General features: G+C 40.8%; 1 protein-coding gene across 3 annotated transcripts; it reads left to right on the top strand.

The window, feature by feature from the left end:
- The first annotated feature begins 1,306 nt into the window (after positions 1-1,306).
- kdm5bb (lysine demethylase 5Bb) lies at positions 1,307-22,495 on the top strand. 3 transcript variants are annotated; one of them, XM_084553487.1, is made up of 28 exons: positions 1,307-1,872; positions 3,217-3,294; positions 3,690-3,812; positions 3,902-4,072; positions 4,575-4,631; positions 5,557-5,712; positions 6,099-6,192; positions 6,591-6,709; positions 7,098-7,256; positions 10,600-10,719; positions 10,805-10,963; positions 11,065-11,246; positions 11,360-11,522; positions 11,636-11,755; positions 12,351-12,545; positions 12,825-13,006; positions 13,144-13,268; positions 14,434-14,584; positions 14,698-14,812; positions 15,326-15,681; positions 16,391-16,529; positions 16,615-16,794; positions 18,098-18,259; positions 18,585-19,070; positions 19,160-19,244; positions 19,354-19,562; positions 19,648-19,914; positions 21,350-22,495. In XM_084553487.1, the coding sequence occupies exons 1-28, from the start codon at positions 1,720-1,722 to the stop codon at positions 21,485-21,487; spliced, it is 4,644 nt and encodes a 1,547-aa protein (XP_084409613.1). In that variant the 5' UTR covers positions 1,307-1,719; the 3' UTR covers positions 21,488-22,495. The 3 variants fall into 3 exon arrangements, with proteins under 3 accessions (XP_084409613.1, XP_084409612.1, XP_084409614.1); XM_084553486.1 differs by having other exon boundaries at positions 6,099-6,222; XM_084553488.1 differs by lacking the exon at positions 4,575-4,631.
- Positions 22,496-27,827: the final 5,332 nt, after the last annotated feature.

Below are 27,827 nucleotides of genomic sequence, written 5' to 3'. Positions count from 1 at the left end.
CCATTAAACAGCTGACAGTGTCTCTGGTCCTCTCTGGTCCTCTCTGGTCGTTAAGCAGCAGATGTCTTTTTATGAGAAACGTCCAATCAAACTGCTGCCTATTTAAACAACAAGTCCCGGCAGCCGTGAAGGTGTCACCTGCACATATCCATCCGCGCGAGTGTAAACACAAGACATTGTACAAAGAGGAAGATTGTTTCACACACTACCATTAACCATTTCCTTATAACACGGAGCGAGACGTTGTGCACAGTCAGACGACATGTTACTGAGGGCCGATGCTGGAGTGGAAGAAGTCAAGAGTCGTTGCAATCGTTGGTGTAAAAGATGGTGTGTAGCATTTGAGGCTGTGGAGGCGTCATGGTCTCCCGTGGACTGCAGACGAGTGTGTTATCACGTAGGATTTACTGCACTGGATGTGACCGTGTTCATTTGTAAATAGTGATAACACAGGCGGGACCTAGATCATTAAAAAACCCTGCATTCAAAATTGAAAAGTACCAAACAAAATGATAAAAAACATGTATAAAGTAGGACAACTAAAACCAGTTGTTATGTATAATGCACTGTATAAAAGAAAGAGTTAAATATTTACATACATTTACATTGGACTTTTTGAAGTGTGAAACGTCATTGGACTTTTTAGATGTCTGACATACATTAACAGAAACATGATGCCAGCACATACAAATCTACAAGTTTGTATTAGTAAAAATAAACATCAGGTTTTACCTGTTTTACACTTGAAGTCACTGCCACCATACAGCATGAATGCATTTTTAACAGTGCGCCATTTTAATGCTGCAGCTGCAAAGGGTGGGGCTGACTGCTTGGATAAAGTTTTATCTTATCTTAATCTTTTATTACAAATGCAGCTTTATTTGTTGATTGCATTGAGAGGTATTAGTCTGATCTGGGGAGTAAACAACTGCCTACTGAATTTGTAGTGGAGTTTAAACAAGTAGCAGTACAGTATAAAATTGTATTTATAATTATACTACTGACTACTGGAAATGCTTGTGCTTTGATTAAACATATAGCATTCATATATCCTTTGACTTTTGTCAGTGAAGGGTAATCTAATTATATAATTATTATACATTTCTATAAAGGTTTGAGTTTCAGATGTTGATTTTATCTGTAGCATTTACATTTATACAACAGGGAGGCTTCATCTCTTATTAGTTTAACTTTAATTGGACAGTATCCTGCTCTAGGAAACTATACAGTGAAGTTACAAAGCATCAAGACATGAAAAGATTAGATTCATGATAAAATATTATGATGTATTGTTTATTATGTACAGCGGGGTATAGTGAGGAATAGTTAACGACTGATTTATTACACGACAGAACTGAAGCCGTGTTTAGCTCTAGTTACCGACGAATGCGGGGATTTAACTGCAAACACTGAAGCAAACAGAGAAATCACACATGCATTAATAAGAATAGTGTGGTGTCTAGTTTTTCGGGCGGACGTGCTGACTGCCTTGGAACAGTCTCTTCACTGTGCGTGGATGTGTGTGTGTGGATGTGTGTGTAGGCTCTGTGTGTGTGTGTCTAAGCTGCCTCCTCTCGTGTTGATGTCGACCGACTGCCACCGACTCTGACGGCGAATAGACGGGATTTTTTAAATAAATTAGAGCAAAGCACACTCGGGGAGAACCGACACGAGCGGTGACCTGTCCTGTCCGAGCAACCACCGGGTCGGTCCGCAACCATGAGCCACCCTCGGCCGGACGAGTTCAAGCCTCCTCCGGAGTGCCCGGTCTTCGAGCCCAGCTGGGAAGAATTCCGTGATCCCTTTGCTTTCATCAACAAGATCCGTCCCATCGCCGAAAAGACGGGCATTTGCAAAGTCCGGCCGCCTCCGGTGAGTGCCGTAGCAGCTGATTAAACGTTACCGAGGCGCGGATGCTGGAGTAGTTGACCGTTAAGACGGGCTGTAGATGAACCGAGCGCTGGGGATTTAAAGGGACTGTTCAACATGGCGGATGCACGGCTGTGTTCATTCTTTGTGCTGCCACCGCTAGCTACCCAATATTTATCTTTATTTACTACTGAGCCGTTTTGGTCGACCTTGAGCTCATTAGCGGTAATATAGACGTCTCGGTGTATTATAAGTGGGTTATAGTTGCCGTTCACCGTGTGTCAACAAAGCCTCGGTGCTCCGGTCATTGAGCCACTTAGCTAGCAGGCTAACGCTAGCTAATAGCCAACCTGTCATAATTTAGCTGCTTTGACATAGGTGGCTATGCGGAAGCCGTTCAGCTGCGTAGAAGAAGACTATGATAATAATGATTTCATAATAGACATTAATATTCACTTTATTTTTTATATATATTTGTCCATAAATGTCCTGACAGCCGTGAAGTTGACATTATTATCGGTTAATTTGTTGGAGAGCATCATGAAGCAACTCATTCACTGTGAGCTCCATCACTTTTCGGTCATTATCTAATAAACAGTAATTATTTAATGAGTCTGGATGAATTACTGCAATATTTTGTTCTAATGTCATTTATTTTTTATTTTTGCTCCACGCCGGAACAAAAAGTACACTGTGTTTTTTAATTGTAGAAACTACTCTTCTTGAATAATAGGACTTTTGAAGAAGTTGTGGTGAAATCCGCCATATTACACAACATCATAGCTGTGGTTCATATTAATAAAATTAAGAGTTTCATGAGAGTGAGCCACTGTTCATGTATGAGCCTGTGTTGTAGGGTGTTGTCCTCCATGTTGGCTTTGTGGTAAGCCTGTGAGTGAGTCTTCCATCTGGCCATTTTGTGTGCCAGTGGGGGGATGATGTTGGCTCCAGACTCAAAACACAAACTTGGGGGGCCCGGCTTGTACAATGGGGGTGTTTTTATTGTTAATGCCAAGCTGTGTGTGGTATTATTGATTGGTGTTGTGAGCTACAAAATGAGAGTAGAGCACTGTGTTCTTTCAGTAATCTGCAGACCTGGCTTTCTTTACCTAACTTGATTCTGTCATCAGTTTAAGAAAAGAAAAGAAAAAACAGTTTTATTTACCTGCTTAATTTCACTTTAATTGAGTCATCCATACTTGATTGCCTCCGTAATTAAGAGTACACAACTACCACAAACAGAAAAACGCTTAGCCTTCGTAATATGATATATCCACGCAAAAATGAAAGTAATAAAAACCTCCCACCGCTTCAGCTGATACGTATGTGCTTTTGTTGTTGTTTAAGGGTTGGCAGCCTCCGTTTGCCTGCGACGTCGACAGGCTTCACTTTGTTCCTCGGATCCAGAGGCTCAATGAACTTGAGGTGAGTTTTGTTAGTCAGATTATACCAGACGTCATTTGACTACTTTATCTGTCTGTGCATCACCACTCTAAAACCAGTTCCTATTTTTAGCTCATTAATGCAATTACTAGCTTCATGCAGGCTGCAGAAATAATGCAATAGTGGAACAAAGAGCGGTTCTATTAATGTCTTGTAATAATGTTATGTAACACAGCATTTAGACTGGATATTACAAGGATTAATTGTTACTGATGAAAGTGCATTTATTATACAATCAATTGTAATTTTATTATATTTATATATTTTTTTCTAATCCACTGTTATTGTGTTACTACCAGAATGCGCTGAGTCCATAGTGTTAATTGATTGTGTTGCATTTAATTTATTTATAACCCACTGCCTACATCCTTTCTCAGGCACAGACCAGAGTCAAGCTCAACTTCTTGGACCAGATTGCCAAATTTTGGGATTTGCAGGGATGTTCTCTGAAGATTCCCCATGTGGAGAGGAAGATTTTGGATCTATATAAGCTAAATAAGGTTAATTATTGATTATTTTTTGATCATCTGATGTATGTGTTTTAAAATGCAATGAGACAACTTAACTTCATTAACCTGTGTCATTATAGCTGGTAGCAGAGGAGGGTGGATTTGACATTGTCTGCCGGGACAGGCGATGGACTAAGATTGCACTACAAATGGGCTACGCTCCTGGCAAAGCTGTTGGCTCACACCTGCGAGGGCATTACGAGAGAATCCTTTATCCCTACAATCTGTTTCAGACCGGAGCAAACCTGCTGGTGAGTTGGGCGCATGCATCAGTGTGACGGCATATTGTGTTCCTGGTGAGTCTGTGGCTCATCATGAACAAATCTCTAATAATGCAACTCGTTAATGTAACGGTCAAAGTTCAATTACAAATGAATCACTCTGAAACAGTTCAGTTTACCTTTTTTAATAAGCAGTTTACAAGGACGAAGTATATATGACTAGTATAAACACAAATAACCGCATTATTAGGACGTGCATGTTCTGTGTTTAATTACAACTTACATATTATACTTTCTTTAGAGATCTATTTGAGTTTTGGAGAAATGTTTAAGTTAACTCTGTCTTCTGACTAATAAGCTGCCATTGAATTTGTTATCTGGTGTCTAGTCATGTCATTTAATTACTTTTACACCCTCATATTGTGTAACACATTGCAAGAGAGCTTATCCAGTATCACTGAATTGGTGCTGTGTGACCTCTTTGATAGGTCACTCTAAATTGTTTAATTACCTGAGCTCTCTCTTGCCTCAGGCACCAGATCCAGCTTCCAAACTGATGCGTTTGGAGGCTGATCCTGAATTTGAAAAGGTACGTTTGTGTCGTGAATAAGAAGCCACACAATTAACAAAATGCATGTTTATTTATGTGTGGCTGGGTAGTCCACAGTATTTACGCATTAATGGGATTATATTGGCAGACATGATATTGGGAATTTAACCTTTCTTCGGTCTGCTTTATTCGCATCAGTACCTCTGCGTCGTCTATATTCTATTGCGATCTATGGACAAACGTACTTTTGCTGTTGTGACATTGAGCAGGTGCTAAGTTTAAATGTCCTCTGTGTGTCTCAATGTTACTGGAGAAAGTAAACAAATACATGTAAAGGGGCCAGAGCTTTTTGACAGTTATGCAGCGCAAACGTTATTATATTAAAAATGAAATGTGGGGATAAAGCGTCTTTTTTTTGGAATACATTTTTTTGGAATAAAGTTTGCGTGCATAATGTCACAGTGCTCCATCCGTTTGTGTGTTTTCTACAGTTATTGTGACATGTTCTGAGCATGTTCTCTGCACAACAAACTGTAATTTGTTGAACTAAAAAAAATAATCACCAGTCACTAACCACATCCTCCTCCTGGCCTTTTGTCTTACACGGTTAACACAGTTAATACCAAATCAGTTGAGTTCGTCCCCATCTTTCAACCAGATTTGATAATCAACCCATGTGGTAGTCCTGCTTATTTTATTGCCACTGAAGTAGTAGTCATATTATATTGTACACTATTACAATAGCAATAGTTATATATACACTTCCATTTAAAATGTACCGTACTCTAAACTCTATCTTAAATCTATCCTGCCTGACTTCATACTGAATCTACCATTCCATTGATAAGTTAACTTTTCTCTACATCTGAGTGAACCAGTATTTCCAGTTAGGTAGTGCTATTTTAAAAGTGGTATTAGTCAGTTTGTTGTGGTTTTAATTGGCTCAATTATTCTTTTCCTCCAGTGTGTTCAGAAGCCCGTCCAGCCGGTGGAGAGCCTGGGGAGCAAGGAGAGCTCAGACACCAAGGAGCAGATTCTGCAGGATCAGGCTAAGAGGCTGCCTGCCCAGATGCCTGACATTTGCCCCAGTGCTCGCAGGGCCAAGCGCATGAAGTGTGAGGTGGGAGCCACAAACGCTTGACTAAAACTGCCCTGAAACCGCCAGTACAGACTTAAGTGTTCACCGCATATTCTCACATAGTGTGACATTAGTTAGGTCTAAACCCTATCGAGAAGATTCATACTGATGTCTTGTCTCTTGCTGTCGGTCTAATGTGTGCACTAAAAGTTGTTGAAAGTTGTTGAAATAGATACACAAGTAATATTAAAGTACCGTATTATAGATGAGGACTGTCATATGTGAGAGGCAACACGTAAATATTTTAAAAGCCGACATCTGACTAAAACTCCTCTGATACCTGCAGTACAGACTTCACCACGTAGGCTGCATCCTGATTGTGGTAGCTTTAACCTGACGCTAGTTTCACTTCTATCTGTTTCCTGTAGGCCCTTTGTGTGAAGACTGAACCAGGTGAGCCAGGCGAGAGCAAGCCGAACTTGAGGCGGAGGATGGGTTCTTTTGTCGTCAAGCCAGAGCCAGGTCAGACTGAAGAAACTCTGCTGAATTATGGTAACACTCATTCTTTTGGCCTCCCTATTTAGAATCTGTGAGCATTACATCATCATTCACAAATGGTTTATAACAGTCTTATGTGCAATCAAGCAATTTAAAAAACTCCTGTGGGAATTGACAACTTCACACATAATAAAAGGCATTATAGTAAAAAGCATTTGTAACTGCATAGCTGCTGACAATACAAATAAATGAACACCCTTAAAAGTGTACCTACATCTGTATACAACTTCAATTAAGTGAACCATTTATTGATTATTATTATATACTTCTTATAACGTGGTGTTAACGTAAACTGCCTCCAGTTAAAGTTAATGTTAAAGCACTTGTTAGTCTTGTTATTAATGTTTTCTGTCGTCTTGCAGAAAAAGAGATTCCCATTCTGGTCAAACAGGAGCCTGTTGAAAGTAAGGAACTTATAATTGAAGCTGACAAACTGAAGTCACGGTACAAGAAAATCTTCCCTCCGGTTCCTCCGAGCCCCGTGAGTAGAATAATTTTTTATCTGCTCTCCAACTGAGACTAGCCTGTGTTGAGATACGAAATTTTAAGTTTAGTCAGATTAATGCATCGTCCGACATTCAAATCTCCTGTGGTTCGCTGGTGTGCACAAATAACACACAAATCTGACATTTCCAGCTGGAAGAAGTGACATGGATAAAGGAATAATGTGTTTAAAAACAGGTTTCCACTCCTACATCAGGCGGTGGCCTTATAAGAGTACATTTACATGAGTCAACATTCCCAAGAATATTCTTCACATGCGCTTTGATGCTCTTTATGTTGTAATAAATTTTGTTGAAGAAAGATTGCTTTTCATGTTATAGTTCCTTTCTGTTGCCTCATTACAAACTGCTCTTCTTGTCGTCCAGGTGGATCTGGTTGTGTGTCTGGTGTGCGGCAGTGGGGGAGATGAAGACCGTCTGTTGCTGTGTGACGGCTGTGACGACAGCTACCACACCTTCTGTTTGATTCCTCCTCTGCACGACGTCCCTAAAGGAGACTGGAGGTGCCCCAGGTGCCTGGCTCAGGTGGGGATAAACTGTTAAAGTCTGATTAAAGTGATGCTTTAATAATTAAAGGGAGTACATCATGCATATTTACAGATCTACACACGTGGACAAAATTGTTGGTACCCTTCCGTTAAAGCAGTGGTTCCCAAAGTGGGGGGCGCGCCCCCTAGGGCGGGCGCAGAGCCATTGCGGGGGGGGGAGGCATGGATGGAATTAGAGGGTGATAATTTTTCGGGACTCCCCCAAGTCACGATATTCCTGCGGGAGTCCCGCGGTACGGGAGTCAATTTCACTGTTGGTAACGTGATAGGAACGGGATAGAGCAAATAATCAGCGGGACGGAGCCGGAGATTAAATTATAAAATGACACTGCAATGCGGTGAGTGCGCCCAACTTTAGAGAACAACATAGGGAGCGGGACGGGACTTGGGGAGTATTTTTGTGGGCTCGGGATGGGATGGGAGCGACAATTGATTCCCGTGTCACCCTCTAGATGGAATGAATGAATCAATAGAGGACACTGCTAGCGATGAGATGGACGAGTTTTTTACGGGCTCCCACGCAAACCCAAACCTGTTACACTGAACATAATTATACAGTAAAGGTTACTTTTATTTGTTCAAAAAAGGTTGAGGTTTGTATTAATTACGATGTGTGAAATAAATAAACTACGATGGAGTCTGAAAACAAAATATTTATTTTTTTCGGGGGGGGGTTCTTATGTACCAAAGGGGGGCCCAGCAGAGAAAGTTCGGGAACCACTGCGTTAAAGAAAGAAAAACCCATGGTTTGCCTGATGGCAGTAGGGAGAAGAGAGAGTGTCCGGGGTGGCTGGGCTGTTCCAGGATCGTCTTGGCCCTTAACCTGCAGCATTTTGTATAAATGTCCTGCACGTTTGAAAGGGGGGTTCAAAACTAAGAGAGTTGTCACAGGAGATTAGAAACTAAATTACAAACAAGCTAAAGGCTATAAGACCATCTCCAAGAAGCTAGATGTTCATGTGACTACAGCTGTAAATATTATTCAGAAGTTTAAGGTACACGGGACGGTAGCCAACCTCCCTGGATGTGGCCGCAAGGGAAAAATCTTGCTGTTTGAGCCAAAGTTTATTTAATAGAAGACGGCCGAGGACAGCTCCACTGTTGGGTTGGAATTTGCCTAAATGCACATTGACAAGCCACAAAGCTTCTGGGAGAATGTCCTTTGGACAAATGAAACAAAACTGGAGCTTTTTGGCAAGCCACATCAGCTCTATGTCCACAGATCCAAAACTGAAGCATCCAAAGAAAAGAACACTGTACCCACTGTGAGACATGGAGGAGGCTCGTTTATGTTCTTGGGCTGCTTTGCTGCATCTGGCACAGGGGGGGTTGAAACTGTGCAGTGTGCAGTGTAATCTCTAGACTATCAAGGCATTCTGGAGCTAAATGTGCTGCCCAGTGTCCAGTGCCCAGAAAGCTTGTTCTCAGTAGGTCATAGCTCCTCCAACAGGATCATGTCCCAAAACAAACAGATGAAAACCGCAAACGGCTGAGAACAAAACATTGGACTATTCTAAAGTGGCCGTCCATGAGCCTGGATCTAAATCCTATTGAACATCTGTAGATAAAGCTGAAACATGCAGTCTGGAGAAGGCACCCTTCAAACCTGAGACAGCTGGAGCAGTTTGCTCACAAGGAGACGAGGAGTGGGCCAAAATACCTGTCAACAGATTCAGAAGTCTCATTTAGAGTTACAGAAATTGCTTGATTGCAGTGATTGCCTTAAAGGTTTGTGCAAACTAATGCTAAGTTAGGGGTACCATCATTTTTATCCAGGCTAGTTTCATTAGTTTGATTTTTAAAATATTTCTGTTGAGTTACAATTAATTCCTGTTGTTCCTATCCCATTAAGCCAAGTCTCTCGATTATCAGACATCTACAAGCTAAAAAAACAAACACTGTCATTTTCTCACTCTTTACTCAAAATGTCAGCTTCTTACTTCTTCTATTTATGTTTGAGCCCTAATCCGAAATATATGAATAGACATTAACATAGCAATAGGTTATGTAAGTCTGCAGACTTTTTTATGCTTTTCTGACACTGCTGTAAAGAATCCCATATGACTAACCAGATTGCTGTTTTTCCACGCAAACTTTATGATATGGTCCACACCGTAATGAATCATGAGCAGATAATGCTGTGTGAGCACAGGTGTATTCTCGTGCAGCGAGTGAGTCAGAAGGCGTAACTTAATAAAGCCTGCAATGAGGAACAATGATCTGCTGAAAGATAACACAATACCACTGCCACTCTGGACACTGTGATAATACTTAGCCCATCAGCTATAAATGTAGATGTTTGACACTTTTCAGAATCACCTATTAAAACCGTATACTCACCAGGGCTTTGTGTGCAGGTGACCCGCTGAGCCACAAAACATAGTTTCAGTTTCACTTGTATAACCGCAGAAGCAGTAGTGAACTAAGGAGGTGAGGGGTGGTTGTGTATCTGATAAATGGAGCAGGTAGTTTAGCATTTTGCTAATGCCAAGATCTAAATTCTGTCCAGAAGATTCACACTGACGTATTTTCTCTTAGTATAGCCTCAAGTGTGCACTGAATGTTGTTTAACCCATTTAGGCCTAAACACTCTTCTGTAAAGCCCCTCTCAAAACCTGAGGTTTTTCAAAATATGTCAACGCTTACTAAAACCTTAATTTCTCAGGCTCTGTAGCAGATAAAAACATGAGATAAAAAGCATTTGACAGCTTACTTCTTTGGCTTTTCAACTTGACTGACTTGCTAGGGCATAATCTTCAAATGCATTTTTTTTAAAAATCAATAAACACCAAACATTTTTAAAATTTTGAAAATCAGTAAAGATCTATTTTTTCAATTACTTCGTCAATATCACTTCCTTCACTTGAGTCAGCCATGACGGATCGCTAGCACGGTGTTTAAAATTTTCGACCAAAACATACTCCACGTGTAGGCTTATTTCGGCCAATCACAAAGCGTTTTATTAGTCACATGAGTTTAAAAAAAATCCCTAAGCATCTCTGTCACTCACCCAAGAATATTTCAGCCAATCACAGTGCATATAATTGGCCATGTGCCTCGAAAAAGACGATAACGCTCAAAATGACACGTTTGCCGGTCTTAATGGTAACTACGCATAGATGCGTGATCCGGTCTTAAAGGTAAACACGCACAGATGCGTGATCCGGTCTGAATGGGTTAAATAAGGGAAAAAATTGAAATAAGATACATTTTCTAGCATAAAGCATGACATGACAGAAAACTGATAACAAACTAATGTATAAATGTCTATGAATGTTTAGCATATTTAGCATTTAACCAGTTTCTAATCTCACCCACAGGAATGCAGCAAACCTCACGAGGCGTTCGGGTTTGAACAAGCATACAGGGACTATTCCCTGCGTGCGTTTGGGCAAATGGCAGATGCATTCAAATCTGATTACTTCAACATGCCAGTTCATGTAAGTAGAAAAGGTTTCAACATAAATCTGTCAGTCACTCTTGTTATGAGTATTTGAAACTTGAATCCCCACATTGTCTTGATAGATGGTACCTACAGAGCTGGTGGAGAAGGAGTTCTGGCGTCTGGTTGGAGCTATCGAAGAGGACGTTACAGTAGAATATGGGGCAGATATCGCTTCAAAGGAGTTTGGGAGTGGATTTCCTATCCCGAATGGAAAATTTAAGGTTTCCCCAGCAGATGAGGTGCGTCACGTCTTTATATCTGTGGAACCAAGTTTCATCTTTTGTGAAGTGAGCAGGATCACTTCTGTCTTAATGATCTGAGTATGTTGCTCCTCCTGCAGAAATACCTCAAATGTGGCTGGAACCTCAACAACCTGGCGATGATGAAGCCGTCTGTCCTGACTCACGTAACAGCTGACATCTGTGGGATGACGCTGCCATGGCTTTATGTTGGCATGTGTTTCTCCTCCTTCTGCTGGCACATTGAGGATCACTGGAGCTACTCCATCAACTACCTGCATTGGTACAAAAGTTTTTTGATACTAAGCTCAGCTGTTTATGCAGGTCTAGTTTGGCTTGTGTTCCTAAAATCTCCTCAGTTTTGGCTCAGTAGCAGTGAATTTTATCTTCTTCAAGGGGGGAACCCAAAACCTGGTATGGAGCTCCGGGTTTTGCTGCAGAACAACTGGAGGAAGTGATGAGGAAACTGGCCCCAGAGCTGTTTGAGTCTCAGCCTGACCTGCTACACCAGCTGGTCACCATCATGAACCCCAACACCCTAATGGCCCATGGAGTCCCAGTACGTGCATATGTTTCTGCTTTCACCTTTCTCTATCCACAGCAGTTGATTTTTAAATGATAAGGTGGCTTGTATTTCTTACAAGATTTTCTTTTGTCTCTCATCTGTTTCAGATTTACAGAACAAACCAGTGTGCTGGTGAGTTCGTCATCACGTTTCCTAGGGCTTATCACAGTGGCTTCAATCAGGGCTTTAACTTCGCTGAGGCGGTCAACTTCTGCACTGTGGACTGGGTAAATGTCTCTTTACTTACTTTACTTTTTAGTTTGTTTTTTGAAAAAATACTCAAAATGAATTTACAATTATGATTTAATTTTTTATTTGTTTATGATTTTCAATTACAACTTAGCTGTTAACATGGACGGCAAATAAAATGATCAGATGAGATACGCTGTATTTATTAAATACACAACAGAACTGCTGGAAATAAAACAGAAGAATTATTTTTTCTTCCTCAAATTTATTTACAACACTGAATTGCTGCCCACACTGCCCAGGTGAATTCTGACTTACACTGGTTGTTTTAGTACCTCTATTGCTCTGAAACTCATCATATCACCGTTACGCCTAACATTTCTTTTTGAACGGATTATCGAATATTTACACCACCCCTTTTAATATGGCTGAAAATTCCTTCTCATTGTGGCAAATCAAGCCAGTCTGTTTAACTGAGGTGGTTATATAAAGTAATTGTTTTGATTGGGCTATTACTTTGACAATTAGTGGAATACTAGTGTCCATGTAAACACAGTACACTTTACATGATGTAAACTGTCCTCTCAATCCATTTTTATTTATTTATTTTTTATCTTTTTTTTATACTATAAGATGCCGCTCGGGAGACAGTGCGTTGACCATTATCGTATGCTGCATCGGTACAATGTGTTCTCCCATGATGAGATGGTGTGCAACATGGCCTCAAAGGCAGACACGCTCAACATGGTCCTGGCCTCAGCTGTCCACAAGGACATGCTCATCATGATCCGGGACGAGCAGGAACTGAGGGAGAAAGTTAAGAAAATGGTATAGTATTGCTTTCATGTTACCACAATTAACACTATACACACTGTGTGTTGTGTATAAACAATTACATTTCATAGTGTTCGCTTAGTGTAGAAATGTGTAATACTGTGTCGCTTTTAGAAAGGTTTTGTTGCTAGCTAGATGTACAGGATTTAAGACTATGTCAACAGTTAAACACAGTACAGAGACATATCATGACTACTCATGCAAACACAGTCACAGGGTCTCGCTCTACTTGGATTTGCTTTGAACACATCTGTTGCTGTCTCCCACCTTCAGGGAGTGGTGCACTGCAAGGAAGCAAGATACGATCACCTCCAGGATGACGAGCGGCAGTGTGCCAAGTGCAGGACCACCTGCTACCTGTCGGCCATCACCTGCCCCTGTAGCCCAGGAGTCCTTGTCTGTCTGTACCACATCAACGACCTCTGCTCCTGCCCTGTCACCAACTACACACTGAAGTAAGTCGCTGGAACTGATGCAGATGTTATTAACAGACATATCAAATATGTCTGCAATTATTCATATTAATTCTTCATACTCTGTTTGCTTATAACTAGATTTGTGCGTCTTAATAGTGCTTTGTTTGCTGCTGCAGTTACAGATACACACTGGACGACCTGTTCCCCATGATGAATGCTGTGAAGCAGAGAGCTGAGCTGTATGATGAATGGGCCTCTCGTGTGACGGAGACTCTAGAGGCTAAACTGGAGAAGAAGAAAGGTAAGCAGCAAGAGCCAGTAAAAAAAGATAAACAGCGCAATAAAGAGCCATAACAATGTTATTGTACAAATGTCTTAAGGTGATACACCCTTCTTACAATGTAGTGCTTAACGGAAACATCTAAAACGTCTGAAAAACATCATTTTTGCTCATAAAATGCATCACTCATGACAACATTGTAGCTAGGAGGGATGATATCTGAGTGGCTCATCTCTCTTGTAGGTTTATCCACTTTATTACTGCCTCACTCGTCCAGCTTTGCGATATATATTACGTCCACGCTGACTGAATTCTATTGCAGGGACAAATGGCATGGCCGTCACATCGCCATAGTTACTTACCATAACTACTGCAGTAAATACATTAAAAATGCCTGCCAAGCCAAAGAAACAAAAAATAATTTACTCTGATTGTGAAACAAGACAGATTATTGAACTGCACAGAATCGCCAAGTATTATGCCAAAGAGCCGTCCCTCCTCACACATTATTAACAGTTTGTATTCTTAGAATATAATACTATTACATGTATTGTTTTGGTTACTTGGCCTATTCATACAAGTTAAAACACTGTTGTGTATTACAAAGTTAGTCATGTGTGACCACCTGCTGTCAGTCGATGTCCTTCCTCACACTGCTTGCTTCAGCAAACTCTCCTCTGTGTATTTTGGGTCAAACTGATAGACGTGTGTAGTCTTTGTCTTATTTGAGCTCCTCTGCATGGTATTAACATTTACTTACTAGTTACTACTTGGGGAACTAGTTTTGGAAAGTAGTTTGCTGGTCTTTCTGTTTCACTCTGAAAGCAACTCCACACAGATGGTGCATTTACATTCTGTGACAAAGCTACTGCTAATTTTTAAAGACTATTTAACACAGCTTTCTTCAACCTTTGCATGATTAACACTTTGAAGATATAAAATGAAGTTCATCAAAAACCAGTAGATCAAGTTTTCCATGTCAGCTTGTAAAGTTTAATGATCTGAATACAATGAGCTCTTTGAAAGGAGGGGGAACATGTTAAAAAATGACTGCACCACGTGAATGAATAGGTTGTCATTAATGTCAGTTACATGAGTTATAGACAGGATTTACTGTGTTACTCAGCAGTGTGTTGGGTTATTTACGATGTGTGTCAGACTGATTAACCAAGTGTTCACTCCTCAGGCCTGCCAGTCTTTCGCTCCCTTCTCGCTGAATCAGAGTCCAATCTGTTCCCTGACAACGACCTCCTGCGTCGGCTTCGTGTGGTCACACAAGATGCAGAGAAGTGCTCTTCGGTGGCACAGCAGCTACTGAACGGCAAGAGGCAGACCAGGTAACAATGAACAGCAAATAAACTCGTAGTTCATTTGACCACAAATTGTCCTTCATGTTTCGTTGTGTTTTAAAATAGTATTAAGGCCTTAACAGAGTTGAATTCTTTCCCAGGAATCGGTATGGTAGTGTGAAGTCACGCAGCCAGCTGACAGTGGAGGAGCTGAGTTCATTTGTGAGGCAGCTCTATAACCTCTCCTGCAGTCTTCCTCAGGCGCCCATGTTGAAGGTGAGCTGGAGAGGATTTTATCTCAGTAAAATTTTGTTCTCAAATCAGCTCGATCTGAACTGATTTTATATCTTAGTATAAGTATTTTAATTTATTCAGATTGTTCCCTCAACAATGTAGACACACAAGGAGGGAAAGGCAGCGCTACTTACTACTAATACATTTTGCCGTTGATAAATAATCTTGTGACAGGAGCCATGATGGAAATCAGACCATGGGACTGGCCACACTGCTGAATTGTCAGTTTCACATTGTGTCAGGCGATTGATTAAGCATAATGAGCCCCCCCCCCCCCCCCCCCCCAAACTGAACAACAACCAATATGGGAGAAATTCAGCCACCAAGAAGTAATGGTAGAAAATAAATTAAGATTTAAATTTGAATTAATCTGTACAGAAACACACAGTTTGTTGGGGGATATAATATACGTGATTTAGATTAACGCAGAAATCAAGTTTGCAAAAGCATTATTTAGACTTCCTGTGTTTTCTAAATGATCATGTCTGTCTTTAGGAACTCTTGAATCGCATTGAAGACTTCCAGCAGCACAGTGAGAAGGTCCTGGCAGATGAAGTTCCCAGCGTCGCCGAGATCCAGAGCCTGTTAGATGTCAGCTTTGACTTTGACGTGGACCTGCCAGAGCTGCCTCGCCTGAGAGTGAGGCTGGAACAGGCCCGGTGGCTGGAGGGGGTGCAGCAGGCCAGTGCTCAGCCCGCCACACTGACTCTGGAGGCAATGAGGAGGCTCATTGATCAGGGAGTAGGTTTGGCACCTCATCCGTCTGTGGAGAAAGCCATGGCACGCCTTCAAGAGCAGCTCACTGTGTCCGAGCACTGGGAGGATAAGGCGAGCAGCCTTCTGAAAGCCAGGTGAGGGCAGCAATTATTGACCCGTGATGTAAGCCACAGGGTAGAAAAAACGTCCAAAACAACAACTAGAGCACGTTCCGATAGGTTGTCATGCTCTGACTTTCTTAGTTTTAACTTTCTCTCCAGGTATTTGCACTGATTGTAACTGAATCATGTAATATGACGTCAGTGCTCCTGATTTTGCTTCATTTTAATTACAGCTAGTGCAAAATGCCGCTGCTAGAATATTCAACAAGACCAACAAAAAGTGAGCATCATGTTTAGTTCTGCCCTCATTCCATTGGTACTCAGTGCTGTTCAGTATTAACTGTCATAAGTGCTTCTCACAGGCTTTTAATGGCATGGCTGTCGGGAATGTGCATCTCTTTTTCTCCATTATCCAGTGAACTAATCTCAAGTCAGGGTTTCTACACAGGGTTCATCATGCTTAGTTTTCTGCAGCTTTCAATTTGGGGCTTCCCAGCATTTAAAATAGAACGTATCTTTAGATGTTTGAGAATTAAAAGTTACTGTCCACGTGGTTTCCTGTAGTGCTACAAAAATATGTGTCCAAGATATTTTCAAAAATTCAGTTGAAAAATAAATATTCAGAAAGCTTCTGAACAAAAATGCCATGGCAGTTCTTGTCGTAGTTAGTGGTACTGATGCAGATTTTAAGCCAAAGTTTATCGCCGACATTGTATCATTACTGTTTTTATCGCCCCAACAGACCCCCACACTCCATAGAGACTCTTAGTGCTGCTGCTGAGAAGGCGTCTGGCATCTCTGCTTACCTCCCAAACTGTCTCCTCCTGAAAGACACCATCAGAAAAGCCCGGGAGTGGCTTCAGGAAGCTGAGGAGATTCAGGTTAGAGCACACATGGTAGTTTATGACAGAGAGGAAATGACTCAGGTTGATTTGAGAGTGACTGTAGATGATCTGATAATTTCAGGCCACCGGTTGCATCCCGTTGATGGAATGCCTCTCTGACATGGTGTTACGAGGACAAGCCATTCAAGTCCACCTGGAACCTTTAGACAGGCTGGAGTCTTTAATGGTGGAAGTGAAGGAATGGAAAGAATCAGCAGCGGCAGCTTTCCTCCAGAAAGATACAACACTTACCTTACTGGAGGTAAAATCAGACAAATTTACTATTGAGTTTAGTGAGGTTCAGCTCACTTACTACTCTTCTTCACTGGATGTAACGCTGGAAATGTTTTGTCTTTTCATCATCAACCACATTAGTTGTGGTGCCGTCATTTTTAGTTTTACAAAAATACAAGATAAACGCGTGTAGCTCATTTCTGACGACACGTGTGGGAACGGACGCTTTGTGGTTGGACTATGAGAAGACAACCCAATTTGTCTGTGATCTCATCCCACAGCTCACCCGTTGACATAGTCTAACACCATGGTTTGAGGTCTGAGCCAGGAGGGGAACCAACCAGTCTGAGGTTGTCAAAATTAGACATACACATGTTAGATAAAATGGTACTGACACATTTGCTGCATAATGAAAACTACGTAGATAGAAACATTTAAACTGGTATTTTTTGGTTCTCACTAAACACTAGAAGGCTACTTAGTAGACCTCTCATCCTCAGTGACATGCCTCTCCAATCAGTTTTGTTATGTCAGCTAGCAGCTAGCTCATCCCAGCTCATTCCAGAAGCTAGCTAATGACAGTTTTGTATCAAAATGCAGATTTTCCAGTGCAAAGATACACTTGATGTTGTTCTGCCCAAACAGGAGAACCGTTGAGTGTGTGTGAGCTTATTAAGAGTATAGAAAGGAGAGAAAGGTTGGGGATACTACGTACAAGTGATAATGCAGTGGCGACTCAGTCTACCCGGAATTCATGAGCCACTATTAATCACGTCTTATAGCTGAAGCTGTTGTCCCTCAATAGAAACTGAAAATGTTTAAATAAGAACAACTATGTCATGAGTTTCTGAGAGGGGATAAAGTTTTCCTTTTTTCTGTCTGTCTTTCAAAAAGACAGAGTCGGCAAATTCATTTTACGTTAATGGTAGAGCCACAAAGGTTTGTCGTGAATTGATCATCAACAGTAAATTAATCCGCTGTTGTGATAATTGTTTAATTTATTTTATTTTTATATAATCTCCAGCCTAATTTACAGCCTTTATTGTTTTTCTTTTCACATCTGATAGTGAACACTTTTACACTGTTGGTTAGAAACAACAAGACATTTGAAGATGGCCTTTGGGCGTTTTCCACTGTTTTTTGACATTTTATAGACAAGACATAAATACTGAAGATATCATGTCATGTGAATAAAATACAGACCTCTATATTCATTTAAAAATGCTTCTGAGAGCTCAGCCAATTGCTGGCATGTAAACACAGTGGAGCAGCAGAGTGACATGACGCTGGATGTTAGGTTCAAAAAGACTCAGTTATTTTGTTCGTTACAGGTTCTGTGTCCAAGATGTGAAGTTGGAAATCTGGGTTCTCCAAAGAGGAAGGCCAAGAAAGGGAAAGAATCACCTAAAGTTAACAAGAAGAAGACACCCAGGCTCAACACTCTCAGTGATGTGGAAAAAGTGCTATCGGAGACCAAGGATTCTACCTCTGCAGTAAGTATATATTATTAAGATACTTCATACACATACTGAGGTATTAAGAGAAAGGTTTGGGCAGTAAGACCCTGGTGATGAGAAGTACTGTTTATAGGTTGAATTACGAATAAGGGTAAGGAGTGTGGTCAAATAATGAAGGGATTTTGACAGTTTGGGGAAAAGGTAAAGTAGAACAGTTGTAATGGTGTAATATTGTACGTCACAGAAACAAAGAATGGAACAGAGCTTCCTCTCTGAACTTCCTCTTTTTAGAAATGTTTTAGAAATGTCTGCTGAAGTTTCACTGTCAGAAAATGTACTGACTCCACATTTTTTTCACCAGATGGCAACTCTGGAGGAGCTGCGTGTGAGGGAGATGGAGGCTTTCTCTAATCTCAGGGCAGCAAATGAGTCAAAGCTCCTTCCCACAGCAGACTGCATGGACCTGAGGGTGTGTTTCTGTCAGAAGGCACCGATGGGTGCGATGCTGCAGTGTGAGCTCTGCAGGGATGCTTTCCACAGTGTGTGCGTCAGGGACCCATCAGACTCCTGTGAGACACAGCCATGGCTCTGTCCACAGTGCCAGCTGTCAGAAAAGCCCCCATTAAGCAAAGTCCTCTCGCTGCTAGCGTCTCTGCGGTGCATAGGGGTGCGCCTGCCAGAGGGTGACGCGCTGCAATATCTGGTTGAGAGGACGATTAACTGGCAGCAGCGTGCACAGCAGATTTCACAGGTGTGTAATCTACCTGAACTAGAAGAGAGACCAGGAACCCCTCCCACACTAACCCGCTGGGTATCAGGCAGCGAAAACGTGCACAACGACACTCAGGTCACCCTTCATCTCTTTGTGACACTTTTTTTTTTAACAATTCGCTATTTGCAAGTGTTAATTTTGGGGTTTGATGTTTTTTGATACAGGCTCCATGTTTGACTCCAGAGTGGAACAGGACAAGCCATGCTCAGACTGTCTTCTACACCGAGCAAAGATGCATACCGCTGCAGGGTCAGTGTGCTTCAGCTGCCGCTAGATGAAGAATTGTGTTTGAAAACAGTGGTTCATTATTATTTTAGGGGATTCTTTTTGAAGTTCTGTCTCTTGGTGTGCATGACAGGCTTAAGCCACGAGCTGGAGGAGCTGATGGTGGAGGGGCTCCTGCTACAGGTGTCTCTGCCAGAAGTCCAGAACCTCTACCACGTTTTATTGGACAGAGCCAGCAGCCAGCACACAAACAGATGCATGTCGCCATCACAGGAGAAGCCCACAGACTGTGACAAACACATGCAGTTCAACTCTCAGGGAACAATTCTGCCACTGAACCAGGTACAGACTCTTACCACTTAAATAATTCATTAAAACCATCAAAGCTTCCTCTGCATCAGTTTTGTTGTGTTTATTCTATTGTCAGGATGAAGCCAGCGATGTGAGGGAGACCGTGATCGGCTCAGAAAAGAAAGCAAAGAGGCATCTGGAGAGGGAAGGTTTAGATGCTGAGCGCAGGGGGAAGGACAAAAAGCACTCTCACAAACGTCAGAAGATGAATAAAAAGAACCGGCAGCGCAGGCCAACCTCGACATCATCCTCCCCGCGCTCAGATTTCTCCCAGTCCGATGACTCTGACGAGGAAATGGCCGTGTGTCCAGCAGAGACGTGTCTGCTGCCAGAAGGAGATGAGGTGAGGAAAATGTTTGCAAAGAGTCGGAATAACCTCATAAATCTGCAGAGGACACTTTAGAGAGCTGTTATGTGACTATAGACTCTACATAATGAATACAATGTAATAAAATAAATTGAGTTTAGCAGCAGATTATGGATATAATCAAAGTCTGAGTAGCATTTTAGTGGCTGTGTTTATATGAACACCAATATTTCACCAATAACCAGAATAAAAATGCCTCAGTTGGAAGACCTTTTTAATCATATTAAGAGCAGTGAAATAAAACATTGATAATCGGTTTTCCTAATAACAGGAATATATTACTACTTTTTAACCATGCTAATTAGGGATGTCCCGATCCGATCACGTGATCGGAAATCGGGGTCGATCACGTGGTTTCAGACTCGATCGGAATCGGACGTTACATCCCGATCAGGGATCGAATATATATATATATATATTTATATTTATTCTCATTATTTTTTTTATCAGATCTATAATATTTCAAAACAAATGGGAAAAATAACAGCTTAGTATTTGCTGTTATGTGGTGGTACAGAGTCAGACCGTCTCAACTCCACACAGAAACAACGTATGCGGCATGACGTCACTTCATTTTTTTTAATGTACTGTAGAAGTATCGGATCGGGACTCGGTATCGGCAGATACTCAAAATCAAATGACTCGGACTCGGACTCGGGGGCAAAAAAACCTGATCGGGACATCCCTAATGCTAATGCGTGATCAGTTAGTCGCACATGTTGCCCCACGTGGGGTAAACATGAGGGGTTGGACAAATTTCTGTGATGGACAGAAACATGGCGGTAGCAAAATAAGTTATACAAACAAGCGTTACTATTTAATGAATTCAGTATTGTCAGTAAAGTTGGCAGATTCAACGCCCAGCAGCAGTTAGAACCACTTTGTCAAAAAAGGTTTTATTTTGAAGAATGTTTTGTGTCATATAAACACACATATATCTTGTCAGGTCATTTGTTTTAGCGTCCAATGTAAACAGTTCAGAAGGATCTTTGTCAAGTTAAAGACATATTGTCCAGATAAATGTATTTATTATCTGTGGATTTTTGTTTTATTTGAATTTTTAGAGGCTTCGTTGTGGAGTTTTCCCACAAGAAAAAGACAAAAATCTGAGAGAAGTCTGAATAAATTACAATATTTTATGTAGATTTTTCGGGTCCTTGAAAGTATCCTGAGTATCTTCAAGCTACATGTTTGAAATGATAAAAACCCTCGGTCCGTGTTTGCTCAGTATCAAACAGTAAACAGGGGGAGTTAGAGACTGGCTGGTGAATACAGTGTAACCTTTAGCAGCGGGAACTGAGAGAGATCAAAAACAAAACCTACATGAATGATGATGTTGATCATGTAAATAACTGTGGCCATAAACTGTCTGTCATTGCTGGTTTTAGTGTTAGATCTCTTGTGTGTGCAGGTGGATTGGGTCCAGTGTGACGGCAGCTGTAACCAGTGGTTTCACCAGGTCTGCGTTGGTGTCACGGCGGAGATGGCCGAGAAGGAGGACTACATTTGCGTCACATGTACACTGAATGACGGACACATGAGGAAATGAAGCCGTTTGTCAGAAGTCTGCGTGTCCTCATTCCGTTACCGGAGCCTCCGGTCTGGAAGTGTCACTGATCCCTTACCCCCTCCTCACCCCCCTCCTCCCGTCTGTCCGACCCTTTTGTAACAACGGTGCTATCTCCTCTTTGACTTGTTGTCCAGAACTATAATGTTTAGTTATTTTTTTGTATTTTTACATATATATATTATATATATATTTCTTTCTTCTGAATTGTTTGTGGTTGTCTAAATTGAAAAAACAAAAACACAGGATGTGAAGTGTGATGCATGGGATTCCATTACATCAGCAGAGGAGTCTTACACCATGATAATTAACGAGATAATCAAGGGTTAATATTATCTTCTTTGGAACCTCCTTGCATGTTAAACCAGAGTTAAAAGGACAGAAGTTGAAGTTTTCACCCCCTTATAAACCCCACAAAATTACATTTTTCTTTCTTTGAACTCCGGTGTTTAGTACATGCATCTTAATATAATTATTTCCATTTTTTTGTAGGATAGTTTTATTTATCTGAGCAATAATTTTTTGTCTGAACTGACTTACAAGGCTTGATCTCGGCTGAGTTGTGCTCTAGCGTTGGTGGTGTGATGTACTGGAAGCTACACAGGTGGTTACAGCTGTTGAGACGCTGCTGACGTGTCGGACAACGGCGTGTAACTCTGAACAGGACGCAGCTGGAAGGACTCGGGGTAGCAGAAGATGTTACAAGTTTATATTGTGGAATAAAGCCCTTTTGTTCTAGGGAGAAGTCTGGTCTATTCACTTAGACACAAACCACTAGATGTCCTCATAACCATGATTTAAAACTTTTAATCTTTACATGTATTCTGAGCATTTCAGTTCAGCTCTAACTTAAGTGCTTGTTGTGACGGTAAAATAAAGATCTTAGATGACAATGATAATTAACAGTGACTCAAGGATTTTGAAGGCTGAATGTTAGGGCTTTGTTTGTCATAATTTTAAATAAAAATAAATACATTGTTCACAACCAAAGTTGAATATTCCTATAGGTTTTGTAAAAGGCAGGATGTGGTTAAATATGTCAGTGCAGTCAGGAAGAGGTAAATGTATGTGAAACTGCATCAGGTCCTCAGATAATAAATCTTGATTTAATTTGTCAGCAGTCAATGTTTTATCATTTAGCAGCAGAATTCAGTTTCATTTTCAGCCAATGACCTGTTAGTAAACCAAAAAATATACCAGATTGTTGTTAATTCTGGCAGAATAGTTCACAATTTATTAATCATAACTACTAAAAACAATTCATAATACAGAGATGACGGCAGAATTTCCCTGACGGACTTTTCTTTGCATGCATGTGATTGATCATGTTATCTCTTGAGAGACGTGCTTTTATTCTCCAGCATCACCAAGTCGGTGAAAATACAATAAAATTTCTATGAACCTACAACAGATCCTAATAGACTCCAAACATCCACAGTGACATGATTATTTTGCTCACGAAAAGCTCAGAGCAAAGCTGTAAAACATGAATGAACGTGTGCTATGACACAGCGTACTCATTTCCTCTCTTCTTTTATCTGAAGTCTTTGGGGCGGAAGTATCCTCCTCTAACAGCCAGCAGAGAAGTTCAATTAAATTCATTTATAGAAGGCTGCTGCCATTTTAAAAGGCTCAGTATATGTTACAAAGACCATTCACCGGTCTACCAGAAAACGCTGACGAAAGGAAAATGATGAAATGAAATATAGCAGGGCTCCAAAAGTCTGAGACCACATCACATATCTGTCATATTTTCATGTAAACCTGGAAATGGTCCGAATTTTTAAGGAACTTGTGATGATGAGGTCAGATGTGGTCAGATATCCTTGAGCTGTATCCATTGATACTCGCTGGATTTGATCCAGTCATCAAGTCATCCTGTTCAAGGGTTAACATGCAGTCATTGTTCACCTGTTATAAACATGGCTGTGCCTAAAGCCCCCGACAGCACATGGATGACGAAACAGCACTGTGATAGCTGCTGTCATTAAAGCATCTTCACTATATGTATCAGACTTTTCAACTCCACTGTATATTAAATTCATTTATGAAGTACAGTGGAACCTCAAGACCAAGATGGACATATGATGATGTGGCTTTATAGAGCAAAACGTTCACTTTCTGTTCCCCTGTGTCTTAGTTTCTGTTTCTACAGTCCAAGAAGGGGATCATTTGTAAAGGTTATTGGAGAAAATCCACAACTCAAGGTTTAAGTACACAATGAATATTACTAATGTTTATCCACTGATCAGCCACAACATTAAAACCACTGACAGGAGAAGTAAATAACATTGACCATCTTGTGACAATTCACTGTTCTGATGGGAAACTTTTGGACCTGTTATTCATGTGGATGTTACTTAGACATGTAGCACCCACCTAGACCAGACCAGGCACCCCCACCCCATAGCAATGACACTCCTTGATGGCAGCAGACATCCCCAGCAAGATGCAGCCTGACACAGGCACACACACAAAAACGGTTTAGGAACAACTCAACAAACCTCCAAATTCACTAGATCCCAAACTGATCAAGTATCTGTGGGATGATCCACAGAGGCCCCTCCCCTCAACCCATAGGACCCAAAGGCCCCCCACTAACAACATCCTGTTTTGCCAGACACCACAGGACACCCTCAGAAGGCCCATGTCCATTCTCTGATGAGCCAGAACTGTTTTGGGGACCTACACAATATTAGGAAGGTGGTCATAATGTTATGCCTGATTGGTGTATTTCTTCCATTGTATGTGGTTTACAGCTCATGAAACTGACAAATTGAGTTAGGTTGCAGTGTGTATATTAACTCAAAGTAAATTTTATTTATCAATAGTCCAATATCAGAGTCAAACTTATCCTTCAATGGTCTCTACACTCTGTAAAGTACCCAACATCTTCAGTGAACAGAGACTGAGTACGTCCTTTTCTCCTAATTATTCAACACTTGATACCACTTTTAAGATGAAGTCTGTTTATGATGAATTCAAACAGCATCATAGCAGAGTCTGCAGAAAGACAGAGCACCATTAAAACTAAATGGAATAAATTCTTTCATTACAATCTAATTTCAACTTCCATATGTATTGTTTATGACTGTGGCTATAACTTTTTAATTAGGATGTCTGTTTAAATATGCAGGGACCTTTTGTTTGAATAACACAGCAACGCTGTCATCGGCCTGCAGCTCATGAAATGATATTTGCCATCGTAAGTCATGGGATGATGAGCAGCCTCTTGTCTGCCATGAACTCAGTGTCCATATTTAGCCATCGTAATGAGGAAGATATGCAGCCAGAGTAACCCTTCTACTCCATGACCGGCTGGGCGTCCTCTGCCTCTTTCATGCGGGCCCTTTGTCATGTCAGCAGTCACAGAGAATGGGCCGACACACAATGACAGAGGAAAATATCAAAGTGAAGGAAACAACTGCCAACAATGCAACACACCCACGTACATTAAAGATGTCTCAGCAACGGACGTAATGTTAGCTGACCAGCTAAGTGCTTAAAACAGTCGCCAAGAGTCTGTAGCTGTTTGATTTTGAGCTAAATGCTAATGTGCTAATATTAAACATTTGTCACGTTCATCATTTTCATTTTTATCTTGTGAATATTTGATGAGTAACTCAAAGTGAGTGGGTTGATCTTTGTCAGTTATAAACTGACAAATATGTAAACGTTTTGGACAAATCCCATCAGAGATGAAGTGGTTGACAGTTTCAAATACGTCATAGTGACAATAAACTTGGCTTTGATCATCTTATGAAATGCATTCATAAAAGAGAAATCAAAGCCAAGAAGCTATCCATACATATAAAGAACTCTGTATTGATGCCATCATCTCCTTCTGTTGTATCAAGTTCAGTCCATCTTCAGTTTCTTCAGCATGCTCCCTGTCACAGACAGGCACAACTCATATATAACCGTAGATAGATAACAGATAGATAATGGGCCTCCACACACAAAACTTATCAGAGCTCTATTATAAAGCTATTACATGAATTAAAAATACAATAGCACAGGATATGATGCATCTACTGAACCACCACGTCCCTGTCCTGCTCAGGTGCAGGAGGACTAGCTGTGACAAAGTCCTGATACCTGTCACCATAGCAACAGGGTGAGGAACCACATGTTTTGTTTTTTATTTCATGCTGACACCTGTCTGTCTGGAACTGTTTGTGAGGTTGTGTTGTACCTTGTGTATAATTTCTGGGTGGGGACATGTAGCGGTGATGTCTGTATTTGTTTTGTAGCCCTGTGCTGTGACTGCGCTTCTCTCCTTGTTACTGACAAGAACAGTCAGTGTACACAAGGTACTATAAAATCCTTCCCCTCTGACAATAAATCTAACTACCAAACTTACTGAAACGTTTACCTGACGGTAGATCTAGAAGAAAAGTAAAGGGAAAGATACTACAACTAATCCTGACTGGGCCATAATCTGTGCTTAAAACCCCCAAAGTCACCGGGAGACGTTAAACATCACATTTTGTTCCAATCCATACAAGTGGACATACTGGAGTATATTTTATTGAAAAATAAAGCTGACCTGCTGGTGGCAACAAAATAAACTGGAGTCATCCTCAGGGGACAGCAAAACGGTCGTAGCAATCCATCTAAAAGCTGTCTCAGTGTGAAAATACAGATCAAGTCTGACAGAGCACTGAAATAATCATAAAACCCAGAGGATAAATTAATAAACTGACTGCTTGCTTCTTAAAATTAAATATGCTTTAAGTTGTTCTCTTGGAAATACTGAACAGCGGCTCACGTGTGCTGTGTACTTCCTGAAATGACAGCACTGTTTACACATGAACCTTTGTGGGTGAACCAAAAGAGAGAAGCATTCAGCTCTCGTGCTGCGTTTTGCTGATCACCAGATGCGATAATGACCAACACACACTGACAGGGTGAATAAGACACGAGTTAAAAGGGAAAACAGTTCATATTGCAAGTACATGTGTTTCAGCTCGAGACTGAACCTGCTCCAAAAGATCACATCACACGTTAAACACGAGAGCTGTATATAGCCTGGTCCCTCGAGCAACGAGGGACTAACATCATGAGACTGGAGCTTCGCGGCACAAAAACCAGGAACAGAGACAAGACAACAATGTAATATAAGACTTTATTGATCCCCGCTAGGGACAGACAGCGCACAATCACTACTAATAATAATAACTACAGTTTGGTGAAAATCCAACCAAAACTGAATAAAAGGCTGAAGTGGTGGAGGCTGAATATTATTGACATTCATGAATATCATGAGTAATGACATACTCCAATTGCTCTTGAAAAACAAGTATTGCACCAAAAATGACACGAGTATGAGAACAATGTGAAAGTAGCTGAGATATGGAAAAAATAAAATACAATGATAAATAGATATAGACAGTTCCTGATATTGTTATATGACTTTAAATCTGTCAAGAAACAAGCTTTCTGCCACCTCTCAGTTCACATGTAACATCTCAAAATGAATGGCTGTCATGTTAAATTATTATTCCATACATCAAAGCACCTCAATTTCAAACGCTCGGCCTCTATAGTCACCTGCCAAACATTGGTCCTCAGTGCAGCTGTGCTACTTTTCATGATCCATCTGTTTTCTCTCTGCTGCGTGTTTTCTTCTTGGAGTGCTTGACTATCAGATGTCCTCTCCTGCAACGCCTGCGTCCCAGCTTTGTAAACAAAACGTGCTTTCCGTTTCCTGGTGACATCAGTGTTGTGATTATTGCTAACAGTGACAACAGTTACTATGGTGTACGCCTCTTTTTATAACTTTTATTGGGACGTTATAAAATATAATTATAGAACCAGTGGTATAGTACATTTACTTAAGTGTTCTACATATATGAAGGACTTGTTTTTTCAATCATTATCATTACTCTTATACATTTATCAGCAGCAATAAGTAGTCACTTTTATTCTAAATTAGAAACTATACAAGCAAAAACAGGAAAGCCTGAGAAAATGGATGTTTTGTTATAAATTAAACTACAATACAATGAGGAACTTTTATATTATATTTTGCTTAATAACACTTACTTGCCATTTCATTAGGTACACTATTGAAAAGAAATATATTGTAGTATTATACTCCTGCAAGATGTAGTTTGTGGTGTGCTGTTAAATAGTGCTTCTCTTATTTAGCTTAGCCCATGTTGTTAAAATAATAGGAACATGTGTTGGTGCAACACAGTACAATGCGACAGTACTACAAATGTTGTATAAATGGATTTCAAACGAAGCGGTCCAAAGCCAAGTCCACCTTGACAATGGGGGTAAAATCTTATTTTTACATTAATATATGAGTAATTAT

The sequence above is a fragment of the Chelon labrosus genome (genome assembly GCF_963514085.1).
Source record: "Chelon labrosus genome assembly, chromosome: 10".
Taxonomy (NCBI): domain Eukaryota; kingdom Metazoa; phylum Chordata; class Actinopteri; order Mugiliformes; family Mugilidae; genus Chelon; species Chelon labrosus.
Note: the sequence above shows the minus strand (reverse complement) of the source record. Positions and strands in the feature narration are given on the sequence as shown.

What these genes read in the sequence shown, in the direction of transcription:
- kdm5bb (XM_084553486.1), top strand. Translation starts at nt 1,720, where the DNA reads ATGAGCCACCCTCGGCCGGACGAGTTCAAGCCTCCTCCGGAGTGCCCG. An exon ending in AGAAACTCTGCTGAATTATG is followed by an intron (nt 6,223 to 6,590) that starts GTAACACTCATT and finishes GTCGTCTTGCAG; the next exon opens with AAAAAGAGATTCCCATTCTG. An exon ending in CCAAGGATTCTACCTCTGCA is followed by an intron (nt 18,260 to 18,584) that starts GTAAGTATATAT and finishes TTTTTTCACCAG; the next exon opens with ATGGCAACTCTGGAGGAGCT.